This window comes from Eschrichtius robustus, chromosome 6 (assembly GCF_028021215.1).
Source record: "Eschrichtius robustus isolate mEscRob2 chromosome 6, mEscRob2.pri, whole genome shotgun sequence".
NCBI classification, from domain to species: domain Eukaryota; kingdom Metazoa; phylum Chordata; class Mammalia; order Artiodactyla; family Eschrichtiidae; genus Eschrichtius; species Eschrichtius robustus.
Window position 1 is genome coordinate 74,638,810 of NC_090829.1, and position 16,724 is coordinate 74,655,533.

At 40.6% G+C, this 16,724-nt stretch overlaps 1 protein-coding gene across 3 annotated transcripts in view; it reads left to right on the forward strand.

The window, feature by feature from the left end:
• The window catches only part of PCYT1A (phosphate cytidylyltransferase 1A, choline), a 45,186-nt gene that overhangs the window by 27,778 nt on the left and 684 nt on the right, over nt 1-16,724 (forward strand). Inside the window, exons 3-9 of one of the 3 annotated variants that reach the window (XM_068546529.1) lie at nt 170-269; nt 5,735-5,851; nt 6,590-6,741; nt 8,982-9,060; nt 9,500-9,642; nt 11,103-11,291; nt 16,184-16,232. In XM_068546529.1, the coding sequence (XP_068402630.1) occupies nt 170-269; nt 5,735-5,851; nt 6,590-6,741; nt 8,982-9,060; nt 9,500-9,642; nt 11,103-11,291; nt 16,184-16,232 (829 nt within the window). Of the gene's footprint in view, nt 1-169; nt 270-5,734; nt 5,852-6,589; nt 6,742-8,981; nt 9,061-9,499; nt 9,643-11,102; nt 11,292-12,185; nt 16,681-16,724 lie in introns of those variants that run through there. The other 2 variants (XM_068546525.1, XM_068546526.1) reach the window with 2 other exon arrangements.

A 16,724-nucleotide genomic window follows, 5' to 3' on the forward strand; every position in this document is an offset into this window, starting at 1 on the left:
TGTCATTTTGGAATGCTTTTATCTTTTTTCTTTTTAAGGTTATGAACTTTTAGGAAAAATTTTAATCACAGCATGTTGAATAACTGATTATTCTTTAAAGCTGCCATTTTTTGAGTATTTTAGTTTATACCATTGAATTTTTCTTTTCCTTCACTTTCCTCTTCTTAAGGGCTTACGGCAGCCAGCGCCTTTTTCTGATGAAATTGAAGTAGACTTTAGTAAGCCCTATGTCAGGGTAACCATGGAAGAAGCCAGCAGAGGAACTCCTTGTAAGTAAATGACGAATTATTTTGTTGTTTTACTATTGTTTTTAGCATTCAATTGTACTTATCAAATGTACACCCACTCACTATATTCTTCCCTCAGTTTACCTGTAAAAGCTACTTGAGAGAGGGGTTCCCCCCATCTTGCTTGCTGTTCTATTTGGGAGGATAACTGTACTCCATAGAATTTCATTTATATTGTATACTAATTTCCCAGTATTTTGTCACAGCTATGAGATACAGTGGTACACACTTTTTTGGGGGGCTGTTATCATCACAGCTGTGAGATATAGAGGAGCAGAGACAATAAGATATTAGCCTGAGCTGCTTTATAACCTTGTCTGTTTTTATAAAGGTCCAAATAATATGTCAGACTGTCACATTTTTAATAGCCATCAGAATTTCCCACCTAGTTTTCCTTTCTGTCAGTCAGTACACTAGCTATGATGCTGCTGACTGACAGAGGACAAAGATATCCTAAGTTGGGAGATGCTTATCACTTAATTTTATCTTTATTGATATTATAGTTTTCCAGGTTTTTTAAAAAAAGACTTGCTTTATTATTTTCAAAGCCCATACTCTTTATTTGTATACCTAGTTTACATTATTAAGTAGCAATTTCTGGCCTCATAAATTATTAATATGTATTCCAGATAGTTTTGGGCAGTTGGTTTTAGGGATCATCGTAAATAGAAACTTCCACGAGCATTTGTTATGAATACAAAGTCCTATAGGCATCTGTTCTTACTTCTCTGTAAAGTCTCCATTTCTCCTTTTTTTCCCAATCCTTTTTCATTTCTTTTGATTACAGTGGTAAGTGTTTACTCTATAAATGTAGGGCAGGACTCAACCCAGGCAAGCACTAGGGAATAAGAGGTAGTTATAGCCACAAATCTATACATTTTCAGTATATAGAAGATATTTGTAGTTACTTCTTAATTGTGTTAGTATGTTTACTCTCTCTTGTAACTTAGGAGTACTGAAGTATGAATAGAAATGAATGCTGGACAATGTTAGGCTAGGGGTCCCAATACCCCTTGGCTATATCTTGGCTGTGTGGAGTATGGTTTTGGGGTCCTCAAAATTTCAGAGAATGCTTTCCTTTTGCAAAAGTGTTTAGATATAGCTCATGTTGATCACAACCCTTCTGATTTATGATGTGATTTTTTGGGTTTGGCTCCTCTTACTTCAGTAATAGGCAGGCTAATGGGGCAGAGTAAAATGACAACAAGGAAAGACAGGCTATATGTAACAGTGTAGTGGTGGCAGGTCAGACTTCAAAATGCCACTAGACAGTTCAAGGATCACATTCAGATGTGATAGTAGAGCCTGTTGAGGGCAAGAACTTTTTATATACTCTCTAATGACACACATTCAGAATGCAGTACCTCACTCAGATCTGATCACATTAGTTATATTAGCCACCTTGTTGCTAATCTAGCCACATACCATTTGTGGTAGGAAAAATGTATGTATGTATATGTATACTGTTTCCAAGTTTTGCAACTTATAATTAACAAACACTAATAAATTAATTTCTAAAAATTTTAGAATAGTAGAATTTTATAAGTAAGTCATTTATGAGATTATATACTTCATACACTCTTCATTATATACATGAATATAGGTCCATAGAAACTAAGAAGTGAAACAGTAAAATAATTAGTGATAGAATTGAAGCTAAAAACCTAAGTTTTTCCATCTTTGTGTTCTTTTCATCCTGGAGTGGTGCTATTCTTTTTTTTTTTTTTTTTTAAGTTTTGCAGGAAAGTAGTCATCCTGAAACACTTTTTTTTTTAAGTACATATTTTTTTAAATTAATTAATTAATTAATTTATTTTTGGCTGTGTTGGGTCTTCGCTTCTGTGCGAGGGCTTTCTCTCGTTGTGGCAAGTGGGGGCCACTCTTCATCGCGGTGCGCGGGCCTCTCACTATCGCGGCCTCTCTTATTGCGGAGCACAGGCTCCAGACGCGCAGGCTCAGTAGTTGTGGCTCACGGGCTTAGTTGCTCCGCGGCACGTGGGATCTTCCCAGACCAGGGCTCGAACCCGTGTCCCCTGCATTGGCAGGCGGATTCCCAACCACTGCGCCACCAGGGAAGCCCCGGTGCTATTCTTTATATAGACATTAGTTATAAATAATAGAAGGCTATCAGCAAGCTGATTGAATTTTGGGTGGAACAAATAGTCACAAATTGGCCTGTAAAATTTGCCAGTCTAACTTGACCTCTGGTTTTTCCTTTATCTTATTCTGTCTGTTCAGTTTTATGTTAAATAACCAAGTAAGTGACTGTCTTCATGCCAGTGCCAGACAGGAATAAACAAATAAAGAATCTACACATGCCATATAGTTAGTGAATTTTAAACCAATAACTGGTTCAAGGGGCGTCCCTCGCCCTGCCCCCAGGTTTTCACTTAGGGAGGTTAAGGGAGTACAAGAGGGAAGTTTGTGTAATCTTGGAGTAAACTCACTACTTGGAGATAAAAGGAATACGGCTTGAGAGATGAGAAGATCATCTTTTTTAGAAGATGGAAAAAAACCCAGCAGTATGTTCTCTGGTTTCTTCCTTTCTGGAGAAAGGAAGAAAAAGGCAAAGTCTGAAGGGCAGTGGAAATCTGTTAAAGATGAGTGTTTCAGTGGTAGCTATTTGAGAGAATATATCAAAAGAGATAATAAATTGAAACCCAGGTCTCTTCTGCTTAAAGGAGAACATCTAGTTAGTCTAGCAGTAGTGAAAAGACTATAATTTGTAATACAAATCAAGACTGTTTTTGAGAGTGAAAGCAGTTGCTCTTGATAGTGTGCTGGAACAACAGATATAAATCAGAGGGTATAGTCATCCTGACCAATAGCCACTTGGTAAAGGAATGGATAACGCTTGCTTTCTCCCCAGATTTTTAGTTCAACAGTGGCCCCTTCTGGTCATTTGGTTAATATACAAGCCTGGGTTTGCCAAAGACTTGCAGTTAAGTCATGGGGAATTGAGAGGTTGGGAAGCTGGGGAAATGCTAAGAGGGCAAGAGGCACATCAGGAATTGGTCCAAGAAAGGGTTCAGAGGTGGCTTGGCCTAATATGGGATGTTTAACTGCTGGCAAATAGCCACATAATCAACAGTGTCTGTGCTATTGCTACTATCCAGGAAATGTGTTTACTGAGCTAAATCTCCCTCATCTCACTTTGCCCTTGGTGTAGAAACAACAATACAGTATTCTCAAATTTTATATTCCATCGTTTGTCTTTTAGGATCAAATAAAGTGAGATCATAGCCACTCTGGACTTGTTTAGGAAAGATAGAAGTATATTAGTTACTTCATGGTCATGATTTCTAGGATGTAGAAGAGAGATTATATTACTCAGGCTTTGTTTTGTTTTGCTTTGTTTTATAGATGAGGAAACTGAGGCTTAAAGAGATTAAGATTACAAAGGAATGAGGCTGGTTGGCAAGCTTGAGCTATAATTTTTCTGACTCTTTAAATCCGTCATATAATTTCTCAGTTTTTCATTGTATTGGTGTATTTATTTTATTTAAAATTTTTTATTTCCTGTGTTATAAAATTAGTACATTCCCATGGCCTAACATTCATAAAGTACAAAAAAGACACAGAGTGAAATGACTTCCTCTCACTACTGTCTCACAGCCACCTAGTATCCCTTTTACAGGTAATCAGTATTACCAATTTCTTATTTATTTATTTAATTTATTTATTTTTGCCTGCAATGGGTCTTTGTTGCTGTGTGCGGGCTTTCTGTAGTTGCGGCGAGCGAGGGCTACTCTTCATTGCGGTGCACAGGCTTCTCATTGCGGTGGCTTCTCTTGTTGTGGATCACGGGCTCTAGACGCGTGGGCTTCAGTAGTTGCGGCTCGTGGGCTCTAGAGCGCAGGCTCAGTAGTTGTGGCGCACAGACCTAGTTGCTCCACGGTATGTGGGATCCTCCCTGACCAGGGCTCGAACCCATGTCCCCTGCATTGGCAGGCAGATTCCTAACCACTGTGCCACCAGGGAAGCCCAGTATTACCAATTTCGTGTGGATATCTAAGCAAATAATATATAAATCTTCCCACACTTTTAGTGGGTGGATCATGTCATATTCAGTCTTCCACTGAAATTTAGGTTGTTTCCAAACTTTTGCTATTACCAACAGTGCTGCAATCAATAATGCAATCTGCATGCATATTTACAAACATATCTGTGAGGTAAATTCCTGGAATTGGGATAACTGGGCCAAAGGGTATAAACATTTGTCAGTTGTCTTTTCATAGATATTGCCTAATTGCCTTCCTTAAGAGTTGTACCAATTTATACTTCTATCAGCAGTGTATGATTTCTCAGTTTAAAAACTACTTTTTTATGGATAAAGCTATCTATAAAGAAAAGTCCATTACCCTCCTGAGAACCAGTTTCCTCCCCCTTGATTCACTGTCCTCAAGGCAGGAAGGAGATGTATCTTATCCTTACCTTCAGTATGGTGTATTTGATGAGGCTCTGGCCCTTCTTTCGGAGAATGATGTAGATGCTCCTACTGTTATTTTCTGCTGCTACAGTGAAACAGCTCTTCCTTTATTCAAGTAGTGGAAATATGTTACTAGGACTCATTAGGTTTATCATTTGAAGCATGATGAACCATTATATCAATGTCATTCTCAGTGTGTTTATTTGGCTTTGGAATTAGGCTTGTACCCCAAGAGATCATTTCCTCCTTTTCTTTCATAGTCCACTGCCACTAAAAATAAACTGACAGTCAGTTCTCTGTTATTCTCACTAATGGGGAAGGGAAGAGGAAAGGCTCTAATATAAAGTCCTAAAATATTTATATTTGATTTTCAAATGCCTGGTATATCACCCTCTACTGAGAAAGTGTAACATGCTCACTATCAAGGAGAAATGCTTGAAGGAACTCCGTCTGTTATCACAGAGCAGTTATTAAGGGTGAATCTGGGACTGTGAAGCAATCTCACCCCTCTGCATCACTCTTTACTTTCAAAGCAAAGTATTTTATTTTCAAAGCAAAGCATTAGTTGTTAGTAATCAAGGCAGCTTGAAAAAGAGAGAGCAGGTAGCCAGAGCATAGTTGAATTATACTCTGTTTAAACATAACTGAAGTTTAAACATAAGCCGAAGGTGAAGATTTTGAAGTTTCAGATATAGCTCTTGTATAACTCTTCCCTTCACTTCTAAAATAACTTTAAGAAAAAGCAATCATGAAATCCAATTACCTGAGCAGTTTGGTACAACCAGGCTAACAAAGAGAGTTAGTGGATATGATGCCAAGAGTGTCTTTGTAGTCAAGGAAGCCTGTGATGTTATTCCTCACCACCCCCAAAGTACCCCAAATTAAGGTGAATATCCAGAGAACACCTTAAAAGGGGGCTATGCAGGGGTGGAACAGTCACACAGTGCCATTTCCATTTGTTAAATATGAGGTATTGAATCAATGTATTTCTGTGATAAATTCTTTCCTTTGGATTTAGGTGAACGGCCTGTGAGAGTTTATGCAGATGGAATATTTGACTTATTTCATTCTGGTCATGCCCGGGCTCTGATGCAAGCAAAGAACCTTTTCCCTAATACATATCTCATTGTGGGAGGTAAGAAAACATCTGATGACTTTAGGTGCTGTCCAGAAAAAAATTATGGTAGCCTCTTTTCTCCTATCTTTATAACCCGAGTACATTGCCTCTTATGTTGGTTTTCAAATGAGAGATATAGTGCAGCCTCTTTAAAATGTGAAATATATGAAGAACATGAAGTATATAAAACCTGAACTGTATAAACCTGGAGAGAGAAGCTCTAAGCTCATTGACTTGAGACGTCCAGGGTTTATCTCGCTGGTTTTGGGTGGGTTTCTGCAGTCTGACCCCCAGTGGGGGCGGGGGTGGTCAGAATAGCATTAAGAATAAATGCTACTTAAGAAGAGCATTTGCTTTAGATTTCAGTTTATCATTCTGAGTCAACTGAAGTACAAAAGTCTGCTAAGCTAATGTTATGTGGTCCAGTCCAGTCTAATAAAAGTATAATAGGAAAACATTTTTTAAAACTGTTAATTGATACAGAGATGCACAGTAGTTTCATTTCAAAGCCAAAGATCTTAGTCCTCCGTTGTATCCTCTCCTCTCCAAAGTGTGAACATATTTAGTGAATGTTGCTCCTGAAGGTGTATCTTGGATTAGGAAAAGCATTGTTATCCAGACTGAGCTACATCCAGAAGACTCTTATCCAGGCTGGGGAGATTGGTTATGAGAGGTTGGGAAATGAGAGGTTGATGATTGAGGAGTGGTTAAGCAGAGGGGACTTTGACTTACAACCTTATGTTGTGGTGAACTCAGTTTGCAGTGATGAGCTAACACACAACTTCAAAGGCTTCACCGTGATGAATGAAACTGAGCGCTATGATGCAGTGCAGCACTGCCGCTATGTGGATGAGGTGGTGAGGAATGCCCCCTGGACCCTGACACCAGAGTTCCTGGCAGAACACCGGGTAAGAAACTGAGCACAGGTTTCCATTCCCTGTTCTGGAATTTCCTCAACTTTCAAGACTTCTGGTACTGTGGCTAGTTTTCCACTAGCCTTGTTTTACTTCTGTCTTCTATGTAAATTTCACATAGAAGAGGTAACAGTGTTATTACTTCTAATAATAGTCATCCCTGACATTTTTCTTGGGTTTGATGGTTTACAAGCACTTCTGCATCCATTATATTTCATTTGTTCCCCACAAAAGTCCTATTGGGTAGTTATTAGTTATTTCCACTTTACATATAAGAACAGGGCCAGAGAGGCCAAATAACCAGGTCACACTCGAGCAGGGCTAGAAATTGAACTCTTCAGGGCTTCCCTGGTGGTGCAGTGGTTGGGAATCCGCCTGCCAATGCAGGGGACATGGGTTCGGGCCCTGGTCCGGGAAGGTTCCACATGCTGCGGAGCAGCTGGACCTGTGTGCCACAACTACTGAGCCTGCGCACCATAACTACTGAAGCCCATGCGCCTAGAGCCCATGCTCTGCAACAAGAGAAGCCACCGCAATGAGAAGCCTGCGCACCGCAACGAAGACTAGCCCCCACTCGCCACAACTAGAGAAAGCCTGCACGCAACAACGAAGACCCAACGCAGCCAAAAATAAATGATTAAAAAAAAAATCTTATAAAAAAAAAAAGAAATTGAACTCTTCAGTTATGTGAGTCTGTCGCACCCCCCCCCCACCCCATTATAGAGCGTATCCATCCTCACAGCATATCGGTCTTTTTAGAGTATACACAGCCCCAGACATGCTCTCAAGGAGTTCACATTCCAGGAAATAAGATATATAAACATAGACTTCTCTTGTATTGACTTAAATTTAGTTTCAAGACTTTTGATTTCAGGCTAGAAATTATGTGGGATCAGGAACCAGGGAGGTTTCTCACTTTTTCTCAGTGAGTTGGTATTATAAAAAACTTTTATCTCCTTTTTATTTTCCCACATTAAAGCAACAGGTTTCCTACAAAAGAGGGGTTTATAGCTGAGAAGAATTTATCAGGTCATGTTGGAGGCCCTCAAGCTTGAGGAACCAGCAAGCATATTGTCAGTTCTCTACAGTGGTATGTAGAATGTTGAAGGTGAATTGTTCAATGAGGCAGGAAAGAACAAAAGTAGCCAAAGTGCTTCAAAAGCAGTATTTGGGTAGGCCTGAAGCTAAGGGATATTTGTTATAACTATTTAGGTTTAAGACAGAACTTTTATAGTTCTCTAGCTTTACTGCTTCAACACTTATCAGCCAATGGTACCAAAGGCGATGAGCAAGATTATTCTCAGCAACATAGCCAGGCAAGCCCAGGCAGAAGAGGTTAGAGGAACTTCCATATTTCCTTTTCTCCTTGTTAGCAGTGTGTCCTCAACCATGAGTCTTGCTTGCTCACCATTCTTATTTTCAATTTGCTGCCTATGGATCCCTGACAAGTTGTTCATGGGTAATTGAGATGTTAGCTGAGAGTCCCTGACATAGTCCTGATGAGCGTACTTCACATTACAGTGGCTTCTGGGAGCTGGGTGTGGTGGTATTAGCAATTATATTAGCAAAGGGCATATGGCCTATTCAGGAAGGAGTAAATGAGAGAGGTTTAGAAAGATTATTGATCCCAGTGTGAGAGGTATTGACAGTAGTAAAATAATAGATCTGAGACTTAAAGGTCTTTTATGGCCTTGGGCTTTGCATTTCTCAGGAGTACAGATGTATCTATTCTAGTAAAAGTGCTCTTGGTTGATATTTTTATATTCCCACTCATCTCATGGACTGAGAGAGAAACCAGTTAACAAAGAAGTGACCTCTTTCTCATATTTTTAGAAACCCTATTTGACCCATCCTTGTAGACCCAGGAGGGTGGGGAGATTTCCTTTCTTCTTTCCTTGATTCCACCCACTAACTAGCATACCAGAAAATCCTCTAGGCCTATTTACCACAGCATGGTGACTGGTATACAGTGTGAGGGTAGCACTTCCAGTAGACCAGGAGGAATAGCTAAAAAAGAAACTGGCTAGCTTCATGTTTATGATCCACGAATAATTAGGTTGGGTGGCTTGTGAATGAATCGTGGAATTTATGAGCAAAGCAAAGAGAGATAAAGAGAAAAGTTCATTTGAGGCCTCCCCTCTCCTTGTGGTCCTTTTTCTGGGCCTGAGAGTGTTTACTGGTTCTTTCTGAATGGTAGTTATGCTGGGTTTTAAATGATGTTTCCTTACTTTCAGATTGATTTTGTAGCCCATGATGACATCCCTTACTCTTCTGCTGGGAGTGATGATGTTTATAAGCACATCAAGGAAGCAGGTGAGTAAGTTGATGTACATCCTCATTTTATGGAGTCTTAGGGGCAGTGACAGAGATTCAACCACATCAGTACTTTACAGAGGAAAATTTATACAGTGAGAACTTTTAACATCCAGTTTCAGGTCACACTTTGGTTAAGAGGTTAAGGTGAGCATAGCATCATATCCATCAATTCTCAGTCTAAACATCTACTTTTGATATCTCTTTTAATTTCAGGAAACCCTTCTCCAGCCCCATATTTTTCTTAATATTAGGGCCTTTCCTTACTCCTAACCTTTGATTCAGTGTTCCTTCTGTATGTCAGTATCTCCAGACTTTACTTAGTAATAGCAGACTCTGCTTTATGAGGAAAGAAGAGGAATGTGGCTCCAGTTTCCATCTAGTCCTACTGCCTGAGCTAATCAGAATGTCACAGTGTTTGTATGTGTTCTTGGGTTAGGCATGTTTGCTCCAACGCAGAGGACAGAAGGTATCTCCACATCAGACATCATCACCCGAATTGTCCGCGACTATGATGTGTATGCCAGACGGAACCTACAGAGGGGCTACACGGCAAAGGAACTCAATGTCAGCTTTATCAATGTGAGTTCCAAACCTCATCCTAGAGTTCCCTGGCCCTATAGGGCATGTTGTCTCTCACTTCATCTAAGTTAAACTTGCTTTTCAGTCTGCTGTTATTATCACCTCCAAAAGCTCAGTGGATACCTCTTTGCACATAACGCTATGCCAAGCTCTTTACAAAGAGCATATGGATGTATCTAGAGGTATTTTCTGCCTTTATGAGCTAGTATCAACACGTCGATATAAGGACATACAGCCAATTAAATAAATAAGAACGTGGAACTTACAAAGTACAGTACTTATATCAAATATATTTAAAACAGTGGTTCTTAACCTTTGTTCTTTTTGACTGGATGGTCTTTGCGATCTGATGAAAGCTGTGGATCCTCTCCCTGTGTGCATAGTAACACACAACATTTTGCATGCAATTTCTCAAGGCACATGAACCTAACTTTTAAAATTTGATTTATGAAAGCAAGTTTATCTTAGCTTAATACTGCCCTTTGGAGACAAACTGCTATACATTTTGTATATAAATTATACCTCAATAAAGTTGATTTAAAAAGAAGAAAGCTGCTAACTGTATCTTCTACATAAGTAGTTTACCATGCTCCCTCACTTGCTCCCAGCTCTGTGAATTATGAATAGGTGAAATGGTTTCATTTAAATATGATTTATCTCTTCAGGTAAACCCTAGCTATTGTTAACAATCTAGCTGCTGTTATACTGCAGAATCTATCTTTAGATGTTTAAAAATCCTAAACATATTCGCCTTCCCCTTCCCCTTTATGATCTGGAAATGAGAATAGTTTTCATTTGGCTAAAGACTCCTCCCCTCCCCTCCCTTTGGGAGGGTTCATACCATTTTCCCTTATCTTTAGGGAAGCCTGTAGGACCAAAGAGTATCATCCTTATTTTGCGAATGAGCAAACAGACCTCCAAATATTAAAAAAATAAAAAAAAACTCCTCTATAATCATAGAATAGGCCACTGTTGGAGGAAAAGAAATTCAGTACAATAGATGAATTACTTAAATAAAAGGTCCACTATTTCCTTTTTCAACCTGTTACAGTTGGCTTATTGTTGGCAATATTGTGCAGTGATCTTGTTGCTCTCTCCCTATACATCTCCATCTAGAATGGGGTTTGGGTTTTGTTGGGCATGTTTATCTTCCAAGTTTATGTTTCGTCTTACAAAAATCTGACTTCGTTTGGTATGTGCCTGTCTGTTACTGGTCTTACACTACACATTTAGTTTAGTCCTGGGCTCTACAATCTTAGAATTATTACACTCTTGTATAAGATGACCATCCAGAGCATATCTTATCTGTTATTATGCTGGAGAAGTATGGGATAGGTTAAAGTGAAATTCTCAAGACTGAAAGGAGTGTCAGTAGAGTGCCAAACCAAGTCTTTTCCTTCCCCTTAGTATGGAAGATCAGAATGAGTATTATTTCTCAGAGCAGTTATTTCTTTATCCAGGAGAAGAAATACCACTTGCAGGAGCGAGTTGACAAAGTAAAGAAGAAAGTGAAAGATGTGGAGGAAAAGTCAAAAGAATTCGTTCAGAAGGTAGAAGAAAAAAGCATTGACCTCATTCAGAAATGGGAGGAGAAATCCCGAGAATTCATTGGAAGTTTCCTGGAAATGTTTGGTCCAGAAGGAGCACTGGTATGTTCTTTCTTGCTGGACAATTTAGGGAAATTCAGGAAAATCTAGGGAATTCTCATGCTGTGAAAGAAATTATAGAATCCTTGAGCACAAAGGGACATTGACCTTAAGAAGTTATCTAACCTGTTCCCCTTGTTGGGCAGACCTATATTTCCACTATCCCCAGAAAGTTTTAAAAAATCTGTACAGAAAGAGGTTATACATTCTCCTAAATAATTTTGCCAGCTCTCTATCAACCTCCAAATATGGTGACAAGATAAGTGAGTAGCCTTGCCCAGCTTGCTTCTACATTATAGTTTTAGATGGAAGGGAAGGAAAGAGCAAAGAGCAGTAAAAAGAAAGCTGCCTGCACTACACACAGCTGCTGCAGGACCGTTGGGTCCGGTGGGAGTTCTGTCCTTGAGGAGTAGCAAGGTCTTTTCGAGCCAAATAAATGTGCCTGTGTAGCTATGAGCAAATGAGCCCTAGGCTATCAGGAACGATCTGACTGTGAGGCTGTTTGGATGCCAGAATAGATTATTCTGGGAGCGTATGGAATTTTCTCTTCAGAGAACTCCAAAACTAGGATAGGTACCCTTTTGTCTGAGTTAATTCCTTTGTTTTTGCCTACAGCCTGGACTACAGACCCAAGTAGCCTTTTAAGAATTCCTTTGACGTAGAGGTCAAGGACTGGGTGACAGTGGATAGCAGGTGGGAACCCTTAGATACATAGTATAGCATAGACCACTTTGGAGAAGAAATTGCTTAGGATTATAGCTATGTTCCTCCTCCGGCTTACTTGATCACTTTTGACATTACAGAGGGCACTCATGATAATTTGAAGTCTCATATCCTCCAGTGGTGCTTTAGTAGGATCCATAGGTTTCTTCTAACTCTTTCTTTTGGTCTCCCCAGAAACATATGCTGAAAGAGGGGAAAGGCCGGATGCTGCAGGCCATCAGTCCAAGGCAGAGTCCCAGCAGCAGTCCCACTCGTGAACGCTCCCCCTCTCCCTCTTTCCGGTGGCCCTTCTCTGGCAAGACTTCCCCACCTTCCTCCCCAGCAAACCTCTCCAGACACAAGTCTGCAGCCTATGATATCAGTGAGGATGAAGAAGACTAAGTTTTCATCTCTCCTTTCCTCTCCCCTCCCTCTGTCCCGTCACCTTCAGAAGCTCTCTGTTGAATTCTGAATTGTGATCCCAACACTAAACCTAAGGACAGCTACAAAGGAAAGACAATTGGGGCAAGAGTACTTAGGATGGGGGGACCAGACAGCCTATCCTCTGAGAGACATCACCCACCCCCACCAAGAAAGAGGCTAACTACATCTTAGAAGCCTGTTCGGCATCCATATACCTTCCCCATGGACTTTGCTTTACTGTTTATGTTCATGTGATCTTGACAGGGAAATTGTCATTTTTATTAATTTTTAAAAAATTAGTCTTTCAAATGTAGTAAATAGAACTAACTTTTTGCCCCCAAGGAGTGGGCAGAAGGAAGCGGTGTAATACCCAGAGGCCTTTTCTTCCTGATACACTATAGTATTTGCCTTCTGTTCTGAGGCAAACTGTTTTGCCAAGTCTTTCAGGCAGTGAGCCATGCTGATGGGTGATTTGGAGGGGAAATATCATAATTTTGGTTTCCTTTAAAAAAAGCTAAAAGCTGAGTAACAGTCACAAATCCCCTAAGTGTACTGCTGGCACATGTGTCAATGTGGCTGTGGGAAGAAGGAGATCTGAGTCTAACTTTTCTTGCTCCCTGAGGAGTTTCTTGTTGGACCCAGTGGGGTCCATGAAGACACTGATGGGGATGGAACCAGACCACATGGCATCTGCTGCGGTTTTTCTGCTGTGTTCATCTTCTCAGAAAACTCTGTTGCCCAGTTATTTGGGAGCTCTTGTCAATCTCTTTCCTGTAATCTACCTTTAAAGGGAGGAACACTTCCAGGTTTAGTCTGATTGAGGAGGGGAGTGGGACAATACTCAATCTTATGCAAAGTCAGTTTTGATTAATTTTCTTCCTGAGAGTAAGTCCCTGGCCCTGTGACTCCTATTTTAATACTTATTACCTAGCTTTTTACAAAGGATACTTTGTAAATGTCTGCAGTTTGAACATGATCTGTTAATCCATGTTGCTCATAGCCATATCGACTATTCAGAGAGATTTGCACAGAACATAGGCGCAAAAGCATAAGGAAACACACCCCTTTTTAAAGCCTTTTCTTGACCTCTTCCCCTCTTAAGAGTGTCCTTGACTGGAACCAGTGCTCCATGAGGTGTTTATTTTCCCCTGAGAGTTGGCAGCTGGCAGGGACTCCCGTCTGCTGCCCTTCCAGCAATTCACCGAGCAAGGGCTCACTTTACAAGAGTGTGGTAGGTTCCCTCCCTCTCACTCTGCCTGGTTCCACCTCCCCTGGTATGTTGCCCAGGGGATTCACTACTTAAATTTCACGTCAGAGAATGCTGAAGCTTAACACTTGCTGTTGAGCATAAGCTCCTTTTAAACCTCTAGCATCCTACAGTACATGACCTAGCAGATCATCATCTATCATAATCCTGTAGCTGGGTTCAGGGCGAAAGATTGCTTATGTCCAGGCACCATCCCATCACTCATAAATACCCCTTGTGGGGGTGGAGTTTTAGTGTTTTCAGCTAAGAAAACCACATCTTATCTTTCCTTGCCCCTCTGCTAGGGCTGTGAGCATCTCATAGTCCCCTCCCTAAACACCTTCTGTTAAAACTTGCTCTTCTGCCTGAGGGTCGGTGGCTAGAATCACTGCCTGCCTGCACAGCAGGACTATCTAGGTCCTCAGATCATCCAGAGAGGCAGAGCACAGCAGAGTAGAGGGACAAAGAGGGGGAAACCTCTTGTCCTGATGGCCTATGAAAATTACATTTCTAACTCTTCTCATGAAGTGCTATTTTTACTATCAAATCTGGTTTACACAAGCTTTGGCTTGGAATCCTTTTTTTGGAACAGTTGAAGTTAATGTTTTCCTACATTACTCAGCTTGATATGATCACATATTTTAACTTGCTGCTCCAGTCTTGCCTCTTTGGGAATTCTGCCCATTTCTGTCAATAGAAAAGCAGTGAAATCACCACTGAAGCCCACTTACATGTTCTCTCAAAGTACACATGTTATCCAAGTGTATTTGGAAAAGGAGGTGCGCAGAGTGTGATTTTCCTCCCTGCAGTCACTCTTCTCACGTGTATTGTCTGGGTCCCAAATTTTTGGTCCTCCTCCTCCGCTCTGTAAATGGGCTGCTTTTGGCATATCCTGCCCTTGGAATATGACCTCTAGGCTGACAAGCTCCATGAGACTGCTAGCACCAGCATGTGCACGTGTTCTTGGAAAACTCTCACCCCTTTTGGTGAACCTCTGTGGCCTCAGTCTCCTAACACTAGTATATCTTCAAATAATTTTGACTGAATGCAAAAAATATTATGGTGTGGCATGCTAGATACTTTGGGATAAATGTGATCCTACATGCTGGACAAGGGTGGGTGGGTGGAAGAAGCTATTGGGATGATGCATTGTTTGATGATTTGTGCCTAATTAAATGAGGTTAGAGGTTCACATTCCACAACCATGCATGTGATCTGTAAATCTTTAAATATTGTTGTTAATATTAACTTCTAACATTAATTTTAATATTAATTAGCTGTTTCCCTGAATCCCACACACAAAGCTGTCAGTCTGAATAGACCAAATGTGGCAGAAATTGGAGAGCCTTAAAAGTTGGTTGGCCTCCAGTGGTTAAGAATCCGCCTGCCAATGCAGGGGACACAGGTTCGATCCCTGGTCCAGGAAGATCACACATGCTGCAGAGCAACTAAGCCCATGCACCACAACTACTGAGCCTGTGCTCTAGAGCCTGCGAGCCACAACTACTGAGCCCACGCGCCACAACTACTGAAACCCGCGTGCTCTAGGGCCCGCGTGCTGCAACTACTGAGCCCACGTGCCGCAACTACTGAAGCCCGCATGCCTAGAGCCCGTGCTCTGCAACAAGAGAAGCCACCTCAATGAGAAGCCCGCGCACCACAACAAAGAGTAGCCCCCACTCGCCGCAACTATTGAAAGCCCACGCGCAGCAGCAAAGACCCAACGCAGCCAAAAAAAAAAGTTGGTTGGCCTCAGAGCCTCTCGCTGTAAGATAGAAGGAGAATGGAGACAGAAGCCCTGTAGCCGGTGCTGAGGAGGTGCCATTTCAGCAGTTACCTTGAGATAAGCTGGGCAAAAAGTTTGCTTTTTTCATACACTAGACTCAGTAGCACTGAAGGATAGAGGTTGAAATTTTAGAGGAATAAAAATGGATCATTTGTACTGCTGCAGCTGCTTCTGATAGCTAGAGCCAAAGACCATTATCTTGCTGAGGCTTGGGTAAGAAGGTTGGGGATGCCAGGAGGTTGAAAATCTTGAATGAGAGAAAAAATTTGAGGGAGGTCAAGAGAGCTTTTGACCTTTTCTGATCACTGATAACTTCCTAGGCAGCACCTGAGTTACATTTTTCTTACTTTTGACCACACAACTGTCCAGGCAGTCTTTGAATATTCCCTCCACAATGGTTCTTCTCAGTGATTTTTATTCTGTTTCTTGATGTATGGGTAGCTTTTGTTTTTCTGGAGCTCATTGCCTTTTTAATCCTGTTCCAGACCCTATATCTAAAACCTTTCCAAATCAAGTATATTTTGCTGCTTTTGTTTAATTCCCTAAAAGCCATAGCTTTTACATTTTCTGTCAGCACAAACTATCACCAGAAGTTCAATCAGTACAGGTAGGAAAAGAGCTCCCTTAACAATGTTTTTAACTAATGGTATTTTTTTTTTTTTAACCTTACCAATATAAGTATTTTTAAAGTTATATTTTTCAGGGTCATGCAATGATTGTTCTTGTTTTCTCTCACAGAATAGATTGTCATGGGATAAAGAGTGGTCCCTAGCTATTATTTTTCCAAGTAAGTAGAACATGTTCTTGGGATTATACTATTAAATGTTAATTTTCTTTAAAACAAAGGAGAAAGATACTCTGCCAAAGTTTAATGTTAGTATTCAGATTGGGGTAGAGAACAAAAGTACTTGGTTTAACATTAGGATGACTCCAGTTGTGGTTTTTTTAGCTTCCAAGTGGGCTTTCCCACCCTTCTTAGGGAGGCACTGACTATTTTGAACACAGAGACTTGATTGGTTGAGTTGTTTTATATTGAGGATCCTGAACAGAAAGAGTCTTGGAAAGAAATTCTGGCCTTGGCATGAATGTTGGCCCCATCACCAGTGCTGGTGTCCACAAGGACGTTTTCCTCAATTGGTGTTCAGTATATTGTTTTCCTGTCTGAGTGTTATTAAATTGTTCAGTTATTTTGGCTTTTGTCATTAGCCAAATAAAGGAAAAGTGATTTTATGTAATGTTCCATTTTCTGTGTTTTTGACCTTGTATACATGTGTATGAT